Source organism: Nerophis lumbriciformis, linkage group LG10 (assembly GCF_033978685.3).
Source record: "Nerophis lumbriciformis linkage group LG10, RoL_Nlum_v2.1, whole genome shotgun sequence".
NCBI lineage: Eukaryota > Metazoa > Chordata > Actinopteri > Syngnathiformes > Syngnathidae > Nerophis > Nerophis lumbriciformis.
In genome coordinates, this window is record NC_084557.2 from 3,362,501 (window position 1) to 3,376,561 (window position 14,061).

Genomic DNA, 14,061 nt, shown 5'->3' on the forward strand with positions numbered 1-14,061 from the left:
TCACTTTGTTCTCAGCGAGGGCTGCCTCGTTCTGATGGAAGAAAAGGAAACTTGATCGGTAAGTTGTCATCTTCTTTCACTTTTCACACTCCTTTGGGCTTCGCTACAGATCTTGAATCCCAATACTCTGCTAACCATCTGGCCCCAATGTGGCCCCAATGTGCATTTTTTTTACCTTGAAAATAATTTTTTACCTTGAAAATAATTTTTTACCTTGAAAATCATTTTTAACCTTGAAAAAAAATTTTACCTTGAAAAATTTTTTTTACCTTAAAATTTTGTTTTACCTTGAAAATCATTTTTTTTACCTTGAAAATCATTTTTAACCTTGAAAACAATTTTTTACCTTGAATTTTTTTTTTTACCTTGAAAATCATTTCCATCCATCCATTTTCTACCGCTTATTCCCTTTTTTACCTTAAAAATCATTTTTAACCTTGAAATTTTTTTTTACCTTGAAACATTTTTTTTACCTTGAAAATCATTTTTTACCTTGAAAATCTTTTCTTTTTTTTTTTGAAAATCATTTTTAACCTTGAAAAAAAAATTTACCTTGAAAAAATTTTTTGACCTTAAAAATTTTTTTTACCTTGAAAATCATTTTCTACCTTGAAAATCATTTTTAACCTTGAAAAAAATGTTTTACCTTGAATTTTTTTTTTTTACCTTGAAAATCATTTTTTACCTTGAAAATCATTTTTAACCTTGAAAATCATTTTTAACCTTGAAAAAAAAATTTACCTTGAAAAATTTTTTTACCTTAAAAAATTTTTTTACCTTGAAAATCATTTTTAACCTTGAAAAAAATTTTTTACCTTGAATTTTTCTTTTACCTTGAAAATCATTTTTAACCTTGAAAAAAAATTTGACCTTGAAACATTTTTTTTACCTTAAAATCTTTTTTTACCTTGAAAATCATTTTTTACCTTGAAAATCATTTTTAACCTTGAAAACAATTTTTTACCTTGAATTTTTTTTTTACCTTGAAAATCATTTTTTACCTTAAAAATCATTTTTAACCTTGAAAATTTTTTTTACCTTGAAACATTTTTTTTACCTTGAAAATCATTTTTTACCTTAAAAAAATGTTTTACCTTGAAAATCATTTTTTACCTTGAAAATCATTTTTAACCTTGAAAAAAATGTTTTACCTTGAAATTTTTTTTTTTACCTTGAAAATCATTTTTTACCTTGAAAATCATTTTTAACCTTGAAAATCATTTTTAACCTTGAAAAAAAATTTTACCTTGAAAAATTTTTTTTTACCTTAAAAATTTTTTTTACCTTGAAAATCATTTTTAACCTTGAAAAAAAATTTTTACCTTGAATTTTTTTTTTACCTTGAAAATCATTTTTAACCTTGAAAAAAAAATTTTTACCTTGAAATTTTTTTTTTACCTTTTTACCGGGCATGACGACGCATCGTCGTCACGTTGTGACATTGCTGGTTTTACGAGCAGAGGAGCATGTTGGGCAGCGCACACACACACAGAGTACTTACAAGCAGACACAGTGAGTAGACAGAAAAGAGAGAATGGATGCATTTTTGGTGTAAAAAGTAAAGATAAAGGTGAAGTTATAACACTGAAACACCCTCAGGAAGAGCTGCTTTAAGACATGCAGCTAACATCCAAGTACGTTTCTTACAAGTAGCATTATCACTGGAGGACGAGGAATAGCTAAACGTGCTTCACTACACACCGTAGGAGGATACAATAGCTCACCGGCGTCACAATGTAAACAAACGCCATGGGTGGATCTACACCTGACATCCACTGTAATGATACCAAGTTCATTAGACTATCGAGTCGATACTACTATGATTACATCCATATTTTTTTAACATCACAAAATCTTTTTTCTTTTTCTTAAATTCATATTATGTTTATAAAGTCAGTAAATATGTCCCTGGACAAATGAGGACTTTGAATATAACCAATGTATGATCCTGTAGCTACTTGGTATCGGATCGATACCTAAATGTGTGGTATCATCCAAAACTAATGTAGATTATCAAAGAAGAGAAGAATAAGTGATTATTACATTTGAACAGAAGTGTAGATTGAACATGCTAAAACAGAAAACAGCGCGACACCTACCCTCTACATCAGTATTTCTTAACCATGTTATTATTGGTTTATTAGGTATTATATTTTATTGTATGATCCTGTAACTACTTGGTATCGGATCCACACCTAAATGTGTGGTATCATGCAAAACTAATGTAAAGTATCAAAGAAGAGAAGAATAAGTGATTATTACATTTTAACAGAAGTGTAGATAGAACATGTTCAAACAGAAAATAAGCAGATATTAACAGTAAATGAACAAGTGGATTAATAATCCTTTTTTTACAGTTTGTCCCTCATAATGTGTACAAAATAATAGTAACACAATATGTTACTGCATAGACTAATTAGGAGTCTTTGTTTGTTTACTTACTACTAAAAGACAAGTTCACTATTTTATTTAAGGGCTAAATGACAATAATAAACATATGTTTCATGTAGGTTTTGTTACGATAAAGACAATAATGACATTTTTTGCGGTCCCCTTCATTTAGAAAAGTATTGAATAGTATTAAAATACATGTCGGTAGCGGTACCAAAGTATTGGTATGTCATGGAAACATTTCAAGGAACTATTGCAAAGAACGTTATCTTGCCGTGCCAGCAACTTGAGGGTTCCGGGTTCGATCCCCGCTTCCGCCATCCTAGTCACTGCCGTTGTGTCCTTGGGCAAGACACCCAGTGCCACCCACACTGCTTTAAATGTAACTTAGATATTGGGCTTCACTATGTAAAAGCGCTTTGAGTCACTAGAGAAAAGCGCTATATAAATATAATTCACTTCACCTTTTCTTTCAGGACTGATCTCTTCTTCTTCTCCTCCTGCAGAAAGGAAACAAACACAATCAAAGACCATCGAAGAAGAAGAAGAAAGAATGCAGTTTGAAAGAAAATAAACCTCATCTTTCTTCTTCTTGTCCTCCGTCGCTCTTTTTTTGCGCTTTTCATCCTCTTCCTTTTTCTTCTTCTCGTCCAGCTCTCTCTTCTGCTTTTCCTCCTCCTCCTTTTTCTTCTTCTTCTCCAATTCTTTCTGATGCTTTTCCTCCTCTTTTCGCTTCTTTGCTTCCAGCTCTCTTTTGCCTTTTTCCGCCTCTTCTGCTCTGAGTCTCTCCTCCATCGTCTTCTTCTTTCGTTCTTCTTCCTCTTCCTCCTCTTTCCTGCGTCTCTCCTCCAGCGCCTGCTTCTCTTCTTCTTCCTCTTCTCTCCTCCTGTCTTCCATTTCCCTTTGCAGCCTTTCTTCCTTCAACCTTTCCCTTTGTTGTTTTTCATCCTCCTCTCTCTTCTTCCTATCCTCCTCTTTTTGCCACCTCTCTTCCTCCTCCATCCTCTGTTTTTCTTCCATCTCTCTCTGCTGTCGCTCCTCTTCCTCCTTGCTGTGGTCCTGTGACAAAGACAAGTTCAGTTAGTTGACAGGAGAACCGGACGTCCAACCTTGTTCCTGAACTGAAACCTCAGCAGATTCCTGTCAAGAGAGAAAGAAAACATGAACATTTTCATAAAAAGTTCTGGATTTAAATGCAAAATTCCAACCTGACATCTATTAAACAAGACAAGAGGCAAAGAATTAAACAGAGACAGAATTCAATTGGGACTCAATTGAGGAGACACTGTACTCTTGCACGCTCTGCCAAAAGATTGCACTCCTTCTTTATTTGACTTTCTCCGACCCCCTGACCACCGCTTCCACTTCCAGGGGAAGTGGGTCGTAAACTGCGTTGCCTTTGGTTACAGAATAGTTCAAAAGAAGAGGTCGTAAAATAGTTAAAAAAAGAGTCCGTAAAATTCGTAAAATCCAAGAGGAACAGTGTGGTTTTCGTCCTGGTCGTGGAACTGTGGACCAGCTCTATACTCTCGGCAGGGTCCTTGAGGGTGCATGGGAGTTTGCCCAACCAGTCTACATGTGCTTTGTGGACTTGGAGAAGGCATTCGACCGTGTCCCTCGGGAGGTCCTGTGGGGAGTGCTCAGAGAGTACGGGGTATCGGACTGTCTGATTGTGGCAGTCCGCTCCCTGTATGATCAGTGTCAGAGCTTGGTCCGCATTGCCGGCAATAAGTCGGACACATTTCCAGTGAGGGTTGGACTCCGCCAAGGCTGCCCTTTGTCACCCATTCTGTTCATAACTTTTATGGACAGAATTTCTAGGCGCAGTCAAGGCGTTGAGGGGATCTGGTTTGGTGGCTGCAGGATTAGGTCTCTGCTTTTTGCGGATGATGTGGTCCTGATGGCTTCATCTGGCCAGGATCTTCAGCTCTCGCTGGATCGGTTCGCAGCCGAGTGTGAAGCGACTGGGATGAGAATCAGCACCTCCAAGTCCCAGTCCATGGTTCTCGCCCGGAAAAGGGTGGAGTGCCATCTCCGGGTTGGGGAGGAGACCCTGCCCCAAGTGGAGGAGTTCAAGTACCTCGGAGTCTTGTTCACGAGTGGGGGAAGAGTGGATCGTGAGATCGACAGGCGGATCGGTGCGGCATCTTCAGTAATGCGGACGCTGCATCGATCCGTTGTGGTGAAGAAGGAGCTGAGCCGGAAGGCAAAGCTCTCAATTTACCGGTCGATCTACGTTCCCATCCTCACCTATGGTCATGAGCTTTGGGTTATGACCGAAAGGACAAGATCACGGGTACAAGCGGCCCAAATGAGTTTCCTCCGCCGGGTGGCGGGTCTCTCCCTTAGAGATAGGGTGAGAAGCTCTGTCATCCGGGAGGAGCTCAAAGTAAAGCCGCTGCTCCTCCACATCGAGAGGAGCCAGATGAGGTGGTTCGGGCATCTGGTCAGGATGCCACCCGAACGCCTCCCTAGGGAGGTGTTTAGGGCACGTCCAACCGGTAGGAGGCCACGGGGAAGACCCAGGACACATTGGGAAGACTATGTCTCCCGGCTGGCCTGGGAACGCCTCGGGATCCCCCAGGAGGAGCTGGACGAAGTGGCTGGGGAGAGGAAAGTCTGGGCTTCCCTGCTTAGGCTGCTGCCCCCGCGACCCGACCTCGGATAAGCGGAAGAAGATGGATGGATGGATGAAGAGACAAAGATTTAAACAGAGACATAATTCAATTTGGACTCAATTGAGGAAACACTGTACTCTTGCACGTTCTGCCAAAAGATTGCACTCCTTCTTTATTTGACTTTCTCCGACCACCTGACCACCGCTTCCACTTCCAGAGGGAAGTGGGTCGTAAACTGCGTTGCCTTTGGTTACAGAATAGTTCAAAAGAAGAGGTCGTAAAATAGTTAAAAAAAGAGTCCGTAAAATTCGTAAAATCCAAGAGGAACAGTGTGGTTTTCGTCCTGGTCGTGGAACTGTGGACCAGCTCTATACTCTCGGCAGGGTCCTTGAGGGTGCATGGGAGTTTGCCCAACCAGTCTACATGTGTTTTGTGGACTTGGAGAAGGCATTCGACCGTGTCCCTCGGGAGGTCCTGTGGGGAGTGCTCAGAGAGTATGGGGTATCGGACTGTCTGATTGTGGCAGTCCGCTCCCTATATGATCAGTGTCAGAGCTTGGTCCGCATTGCCGGCAATAAGTCGGACACGTTTCCAGTGAGGGTTGGACTCCGCCAAGGCTGCCCTTTGTCACCCATTCTGTTCTGAACTTTTATGGACAGAATTTCTAGGTGCAGTCAAGGCGTTGAGGGGATCTGGTTTGGTGGCTGCAGGATTAGGTCTCTGCTTTTTGCGGATGATGTGGTCCTGATGGCTTCATCTGGCCAGGATCTTCAGCTCTCGCTGGATCGGTTCGCAGCCGAGTGTGAAGCGACTGGGATGAGAATCAGCACCTCCAAGTCCCAGTCCATGGTTCTCGCCCGGAAAAGGGTGGAGTGCCATCTCCGGGTTGGGGAGGAGACCCTGCCCCAAGTGGAGGAGTTCAAGTACCTCGGAGTCTTGTTCACGAGTGGGGGAAGAGTGGATCGTGAGATCGACAGGCGGATCGGTGCGGCGTCTTCAGTAATGCGGACACTGCATCGATCCGTTGTGGTGAAGAAGGAGCTGAGCCGGAAGGCAAAGCTCTCAATTTACCGGTCGATCTACGTTCCCATCCTCACCTATGGTCATGAGCTTTGGGTTATGACCGAAAGGACAAGATCATGGGTACAAGCGGCCCAAATGAGTTTCCTCCGCCGGGTGGCGGGGCTCTCCCTTAGAGATAGGGTGAGAAGCTCTGTCATCCGGGGGGAGCTCAAAGTAAAGCCGCTGCTCCTCCACATCGAGAGGAGCCAGATGAGGTGGTTCGGGCATCTGGTCAGGATGCCACCCGAACGCCTCCCTAGGGAGGTGTTTAGGGCACGTCCAACCGGTAGGAGGCCACGGGGAAGACCCAGGACACGCTGGGAAGACTATCTCTCCCGGCTGGCCTGGGAACGCCTCGGGATCCCCCGGGAGGAGCTGGACGAAGTGGCTGGGGAGAGGAAAGTCTGGGCTTCTCTGCTTAGGCTGCTTCCCCCGCGACCCGACCTCGGATAAGCAAAAGAAGATGGATGGATGGATGGATGGAGTTCGTAAAATACTTCAAAAAGAGGTCGTCTGGAAATTGGGCAGATCCTTGGTTCTCTCCGCTTTGAAGTCCTTGGATTAGAACAATATATTTCTGTTGATTACCATACATGAGAGAAAACAGGAACACCTTCATCTTGCTCCCCCCCCCCCCCACCCCCAGTTTTACGAGCCTTACTCTTGGTAGGTTTCAAAGACAGCTCTGGTCTTCTTGTCAGGAACAAATATAAAGTTGTTGTGATAATTTAGAAACAATTATTCTAACAAGCAGTGTGGTGCGTGTACCACTCGTACATGCAGTCAAAGAATCACTTCGTTCATTCCCTATATTCAAACCCAGTGTGACTGTTCAAACTGTGTGCAATGTTACTAAAAGTATGAAATACACAACTCTGCCTTGTGTTTAATGGATACTTAGGCCTAGTGCGCTACTGTACTGTAATATTGGTCATCAGGTGGCACTTGGATGTTTTCAGAGGTGGGGCTTGGTGAAAAAAAAACACTCTTGTGGAAAGAAAGTCTCCATCAATTATTAGGACCGTCGTCGCCTGATTGGCTGCAGAACCCAGTGGCGGGGCCGTGCGTTTCCCACCTAGGCCTCCTCCAGTGATGACGTCAATGATGACCTCTCAGAATACCATCATTGTTGTCACCACATGACCATTGCTGGAGAAATACTATACAGAAACACTTTTACACACTACTGGACCACTGAAGCACATCAACAGTGTACAAAACGGGTTATTTTCTGGCGCATTTAAAAATCAACACACCCGCATCGGCAATTAAAACATATCTTAATGTTGTACTGTCAAAATTAAAATTGCAAAAAAACATAATAAACGTTAAAAAAATGGAGAAATAAAATATTTGAACTCACAAATTTGTAGCACCCATTCGAATTATTTTGCCTCGGGGGCACAATTTAGAGAAAAAAATCTGTCTGGGCGCCGTTATATCTATTTTTAGGAACACTAATGCAAAACCTCACAATAAAGTCTGATTGAATACTAAAAACGTTAGCCTGAAAAAACGGAATGGAATTAAAAAAATGTTTTACTGAATGAGACACCCAGAATGTACATGAAAATAAAGAATGTGTAATTTACAATATTAACTATGAAGGATAAAACACTGAATATTGACAACATATGAACGTCACACCCCCTCTCCATCCGCATATTTTACAATCAAGCGGAACACAACAAAAATGCAACAAACAGCGAAATATGAACGTAAAGGCGTTCCCAGGCCAGCCGGGAGACATAGTCTTCCCAACGTGTCCTGGGTCTTCCCCTTGGCCTCCTGCCAGTCGGACGTGCCCCAAACACCTCCCTAGGGAGGCGTTCGGGTGGCATCCTGAGCAGATGCCCGAACCACCTCATCTGGCTCCTCTCCATGTGGAGGAGCAGCGGCTTTACTTTGAGCTCCCCCCGGATGACAGAGCTTCTCACCCTATCTCTAAGGGAGAGCCCCGCCATCCGGCGGAGGAAACTCACTTGGGCCGCTTGTACCCGTGATCTTGTCCTTTCGGTCATAACCCAAAGCTCATGACCATAGGTGAGGATGGGAACGTAGATCGACCGGTAAATTGAGAGCTTTGCCTTCCGGCTCAGCTCCTTCTTCACCACAACGGATCGATACAGCGTCCGCATTACTGAAGACGCCGCACCGATCCACTCTTCCCTCACTCGTGAACAAGACTCCGAGGTACTTGAACTCCTCCACTTGGGGCAAGATCTCCTCCCCAACCAGGAGATGGCACTCCACCCTTTTCCAGGCGAGAACCATGGACTCGGACTTGGAGGTGCTGATTCCCGTCACTTCACACTCGGCTGCGAACCGATCCAGTAAGAGCTGAAGATCCTGGCCAGATGAAGCCATCAGGACCACATCATCTGCAAACAGCCACCAAACCAGATCCCCTGAACGCCTTGACTGCGCCTAGAAATTCTGTCCATAAATGTTATGAACAGAATGGGTGACAAAGGGCAGCCTTGGCGGAGTCCAACCCTCACTGGAAACGTGTCCGACCTACTGCCGGCAATGCGAACCAAACTCTGACACTGATCGTACAGGGAGCGGACCGCCACAATCAGACAGTCCATTACCCCATACTCTCTGAGCACTCCCCACAGGACTTCCCGGGGTACACGGCCGAAAGCCTTCTCCAAGTCCACAAAGCACATGTAGACTGGTTGGGCAAACTCCCATGCACCCTCAAGGACCCTGCCGAGAGTATAGAGCTGGTCCACAGTTCCACGACCAGGACGAAAACCACACTATTCCTCCTGAATCTTACAATTTGTACAACAAAAAATAACATTTGGTTAGATGAAACCAACACCCAGGAGTGCACCAGGCAATTAGCCTACTCTTGGCGTTTTCGTCCCCGAAACCTTTCGGTCATAACCCAAAACTCATGACCATAGGTGAGGATGGAAACGTAGATCGACCGGTAAATTGAGAGCTTTGCCTTCCGGCTCAGCTCCTTCTTCACCACAACGGATCGATACAGCGTCCGCATTACTGAAGACGCCGCACCGATCCACTCTTCCCTCACTCGTGAACAAGACTCCGAGGTACTTGAACTCCTCCACTTGGGGCAAGATCTCCTCCCCAACCCGGAGATGGCACTCCACCCTTTTCCGGGCGAGAACCATGGACTCGGACTTGGAGGTGCTGATTCCCATCCCAGTCACTTCACACTCGGCTGCGAACCGATCCAGTAAGAGCTGAAGATCCTGGCCAGATGAAGCCATCAGGACCACATCATCTGCAAACAGCCACCTAACCAGATCCCCTCAACGCCTTGACTGCACCTAGAAATTCTGTCCATAAATGTTATGAACAGAATGGGTGACAAAGGGCAGCCTTGGCGGAGTACAACCCTCACTGGAAACGTGTCCGACCTACTGCCGGCAATGCGAACCAAACTCTGACACTGATCGTACAGGGAGCGGACCGCCACAATCAGACAGTCCATTACCCCATACTCTCTGAGCACTCCCCACAGGACTTCCCGGGGTACACGGCCGAAAGCCTTCTCCAAGTCCACAAAGCACATGTAGACTGGTTGGGCAAACTCCCATGCACCCTCAAGGACCCTGCCGAGAGTATAGAGCTGGTCCATAGCTCCACGACCAGGACGAAAACCACACTGTTCCTCCTGAATCTTACAATTTGTACAACAAAAAACAACATTTGGTTAGATGAAACCAACACCCAGGAGTGCACCAGGCAATTAGCCTACTCTTCGCGTTTTCGTCCCCGAAACCTTTCGGTCATAACCCAAAACTCATGACCATAGGTGAGGATGGGAACGTAGATCGACCGGTAAATTGAGAGCTTTGCCTTCCGGCTCAGCTCCTTCTTCACCACAACGGATCGATACAGCGTCCGCATTACTGAAGACGCCGCACCGATCCGCCTGTCGATCTCACGATCCACTCTTCCCCCACTCGTGAGCAAGACTCCGAGGTACTTGAACTCCTCCACTTGGGGAAAGTCAATTATCTTTAATTATGATGATGATTTCTGCTTATATTAGGCCAGCAGAGGAGGTCTTGCTGGCCCTGACCACTGGCAGAAGCACATGATCGAGGCGTGTGTTCCTCTCACCTTCACTTCTTCATTCTTTGAGTCTTCTTCCGCATTCCAAGAGTTGGCTTCAGTCACGCCCTCCTGGACCGATGTCTCCCGCTCCTCCTGGACCGATGTCTCCCGCTCCACCTGGACCGATGTCTCCCGCTCCACCTGGACCGATGTCTCCTGCTCCTCCTGGACCGAGTGGTCCATGCCGTTGGCGGCACCAAAACCGGGGTCCAACTCCTTCTGTCTCTCGATGGCCTCCTGCGTCCTCTTCTGCCGGCGCTCCTCCCTCTTGGCCAGGCGCTCCAGCAGAGCCTGGTCGTCGTCGGCCAAGTTGATGCTGCAAGGCATCACGCTGTAAGACATACTTGCCAACCCTCCCGGATTTTCCGGGAGACTCCCGAAATTCAGCGCCTCTCCCGAAAACCTCCCGGGACAAATTTTCTCCCGAAAATCTCCCGAAATTCAGGCGAACTCAGGCCCATAATAACAAATATTTTATTTGAGTATTAACCCACAATTTAAACAGCATACCTGCCCAATCACGTTATAACTGTAGAATGATGGAGGGCGAGTTCTTGGTTTCTTATGTGGGTTTATTGTTAGGCAGTTTCATTAACGTCCTCCCAGCGCGGCAACAACACACAACAACAGCAGTCACGTTTTTCGTCTACCGTAAAGCAGTTCGTCTGCCGTAAACAGGAATGTTGTGACACTCTTAAACAGGACAATACTGCCATCTAGTGCATTTGATGAAAGCACTTTTGTGCGTGCCACACAGCAATGCATCATCAGAGAGGGTGTTCAGCATGGTTTGAAAAATAGTGACAGAGAATAGAACAAGGATGGACAATTCAACCCTTAACTCAACAATGAGTAGATGAGTGTTATGTGTGTGTATATGTGTAAATAAATGAACACTGAAATTCAAGTATTTATTATATATATATATATATATATATATATATATATATATATATATATATATATATATATATATATATATATATATATATAGAATTCACTGAACGTCAAGTATTTCTTATATATATATATATATATATATATATATATATATATATATATATATATATATATATATATATATATATATATTATCTATATATACAGGTAAAAGCCAGTAAATTAGAATATTTTGAAAAACTTGATTTATTTCAGTAATTGCATTCAAAAGGTGTAACTTGTACATTATATTTATTCATTGCACACAGACTGATGCATTCAAATGTTTATTTCATTTAATTTTGATGATTTGAAGTGGCAACAAATGAAAATCCAAAATTCCGTGTGTCACAAAATTAGAATATTACTTAAGGCTAATACAAAAAAGGGATTTTTAGAAATGTTGGCCAACTGAAAAGTATGAAAATGAAAAATATGAGCATGTACAATACTCAATACTTGGTTGGAGCTCCTTTTGCCTCAATTACTGCGTTAATGCGGCGTGGCATGGAGTCGATGAGTTTCTGGCACTGCTCAGGTGTTATGAGAGCCCAGGTTGCTCTGATAGTGGCCTTCAACTCTTCTGCGTTTTTGGGTCTGGCATTCTGCATCTTCCTTTTCACAATACCCCACAGATTTTCTATGGGGCTAAGGTCAGGGGAGTTGGCGGGCCAATTTAGAACAGAAATACCATGGTCCGTAAACCAGGCACGGGTAGATTTTGCGCTGTGTGCAGGCGCCAAGTCCTGTTGGAACTTGAAATCTCCATCTCCATAGAGCAGGTCAGCAGCAGGAAGCATGAAGTGCTCTAAAACTTGCTGGTAGACGGCTGTGTTGACCCTGGATCTCAGGAAACAGAGTGGACCGACACCAGCAGATGACATGGCACCCCAAACCATCACTGATGGTGGAAACTTTACACTAGACTTCAGGCAACGTGGATCCTGTGCCTCTCCTGTCTTCCTCCAGACTCTGGGACCTCGATTTCCAAAGGAAATGCAAAATTTGCATGGTTGGGTGATGGTTTGGGGTGCCATGTCATCTGCTGGTGTCGGTCCACTCTGTTTCCTGAGATCCAGGGTCAACGCAGCCGTCTACCAGCAAGTTTTAGAGCACTTCATGCTTCCTGCTGCTGACCTGCTCTATGGAGATGGAGATTTCAAGTTCCAACAGGACTTGGCGCCTGCACACAGCGCAAAATCTACCCGTGCCTGGTTTACGGACCATGGTATTTCTGTTCTAAATTGGCCCGCCAACTCCCCTGACCTTAGCCCCATAGAAAATCTGTGGGGTATTGTGAAAAGGAAGATGCAGAATGCCAGACCCAAAAACGCAGAAGAGTTGAAGGCCACTATCAGAGCAACCTGGGCTCTCATAACACCTGAGCAGTGCCAGAAACTCGTCGACTCCATGCCACGCCGCATTAACGCAGTAATTGAGGCAAAAGGAGCTCCAACCAAGTATTGAGTATTGTACATGCTCATATTTTTCATTTTCATACTTTTCAGTTGGCCAACATTTCTAAAAATCCCTTTTTTGTATTAGCCTTAAGTAATATTCTAATTTTGTGACACACGGAATTTTGGATTTTCATTTGTTGCCACTTCAAATCATCAAAATTAAATGAAATAAACATTTGAATGCATCAGTCTGTGTGCAATGAATAAATATAATGTACAAGTTACACCTTTTGAATGCAATTACTGAAATAAATCAAGTTTTTCAAAATATTCTAATTCACTGGCTTTTACCTGTATATATGAAATACTTGACTTGGTGAATTCTAGCTGTAAATATACTCCTCCCCGTTTAGCCACGCCCCCAACCACGCCTCCAACCACGCCCCCGTCCCCCCCGACCACACCCACCCCTCCCCCTCTCCCCCCACCTCCCGAAATCGGAGGTCTCAAGGTTGGCAAGTATGCTGTAAGGATCGGTCTTCAACTTTAGAAGTGATGTTTCTTACTTGTTGGTGTCCAGCACTTCGCTGCTTCCGGAATCTTCCACTTCTCTCATCTTCTTCCTCTCCTCCCTGGCACGTCGTCTTTGCTCCCGGGCGGCCTCTTCGTCGTCCTCGTTGGTGCAAGCCATCCTAGGAAGTTGCAAGGGAGTATTATGTGTCGTGCTGGAGTGTTTGTAGTGACTGCAGCGTCGCTCACTTCTCAGAGTCCAGGCGCATCTGCTCCCTCCTCTGCCTCCTCAGCTCCATGCGGTTCTCAAAGTCCTCGTCCATCATGCCCCAAAGGTTCTCTCTGCCAGACACCAAAGTAGAATTTAGTCGGGAATTGTGCAGTTTATAGGTGAGCATAGTGTAAGACCTGATGTTCATTGGAAGGTGCCTGTTTTTGCTTTTTCTTTGGCTTTTTTGCAACGCTGAATTCCAAAACCTGCACTGACAGCATGCATGACGTCGCAACAATTAGTGTCTGCATTAGAGATGCGCGGTTTGCGGACACAACCGCGGAGTCCGCGGATTATCCGCGGGTCGGGCGGTTGAAATAAAAAAAAATTAGATTTTATCCGGGGGTCGGGTCGGGCGGTTGAAATAAAAAAAAATTAGATTTTAAATAGATTCAGGCGGGTGGCAGTTAAACCAATTCGGAAATATATATACATAGTTAAATGTTGTTACCCACATACGAAAAACGAGCAGGCACCTGCAGCATATGCCACAACAGAAGAACAAAAAAAAAAGAGATGGACACTTTTACGCCTGGGGTCCGGGACCGAGGCCCCTTCCCCCGAGAGGGCCCCACCGGGAGCCGTAGCTGAGGTGATCCGCGAGAAGGGCCCGACGCACGTCCAGGGTCACCACCGCGCCCACCGCACCGACACCTCGCCTCGTCCGCCTTTGCCGCGGCCGGCGTCACGCGCAGCAGGTAAGCAGCTTACCTGCCCGCCACCCCCGTGGCCGGGGGCTGGTAACATGGGTCAGTCCGCGCTCCGCCCGCGC

The 14,061-nt window shown here is 44.9% G+C and overlaps 1 protein-coding gene across 2 annotated transcripts in view; it reads right to left on the minus strand.

The window, feature by feature from the left end:
• The window catches only part of LOC133612741 (uncharacterized), a 98,691-nt gene that overhangs the window by 44,775 nt on the left and 39,855 nt on the right, over positions 1–14,061 (minus strand). The window contains exons 2-7 of one of the 2 annotated variants that reach the window (XM_061970412.2): positions 13,268–13,360; positions 13,075–13,200; positions 10,176–10,485; positions 2,968–3,450; positions 2,856–2,891; positions 1–31 (exon numbers count right to left, since the gene is read on the minus strand). The exon at positions 1–31 is cut by the window's left edge and continues 22 nt beyond it. In XM_061970412.2, coding sequence (XP_061826396.2) covers positions 1–31; positions 2,856–2,891; positions 2,968–3,450; positions 10,176–10,485; positions 13,075–13,200; positions 13,268–13,344 — 1,063 coding nt within the window. In that variant the 5' untranslated portion in view covers positions 13,345–13,360. Of the gene's footprint in view, positions 32–2,849; positions 2,892–2,967; positions 3,451–10,175; positions 10,486–13,074; positions 13,201–13,267; positions 13,361–14,061 lie in introns of both variants that reach the window. The other variant, XM_072913893.1, reaches the window with a different exon arrangement.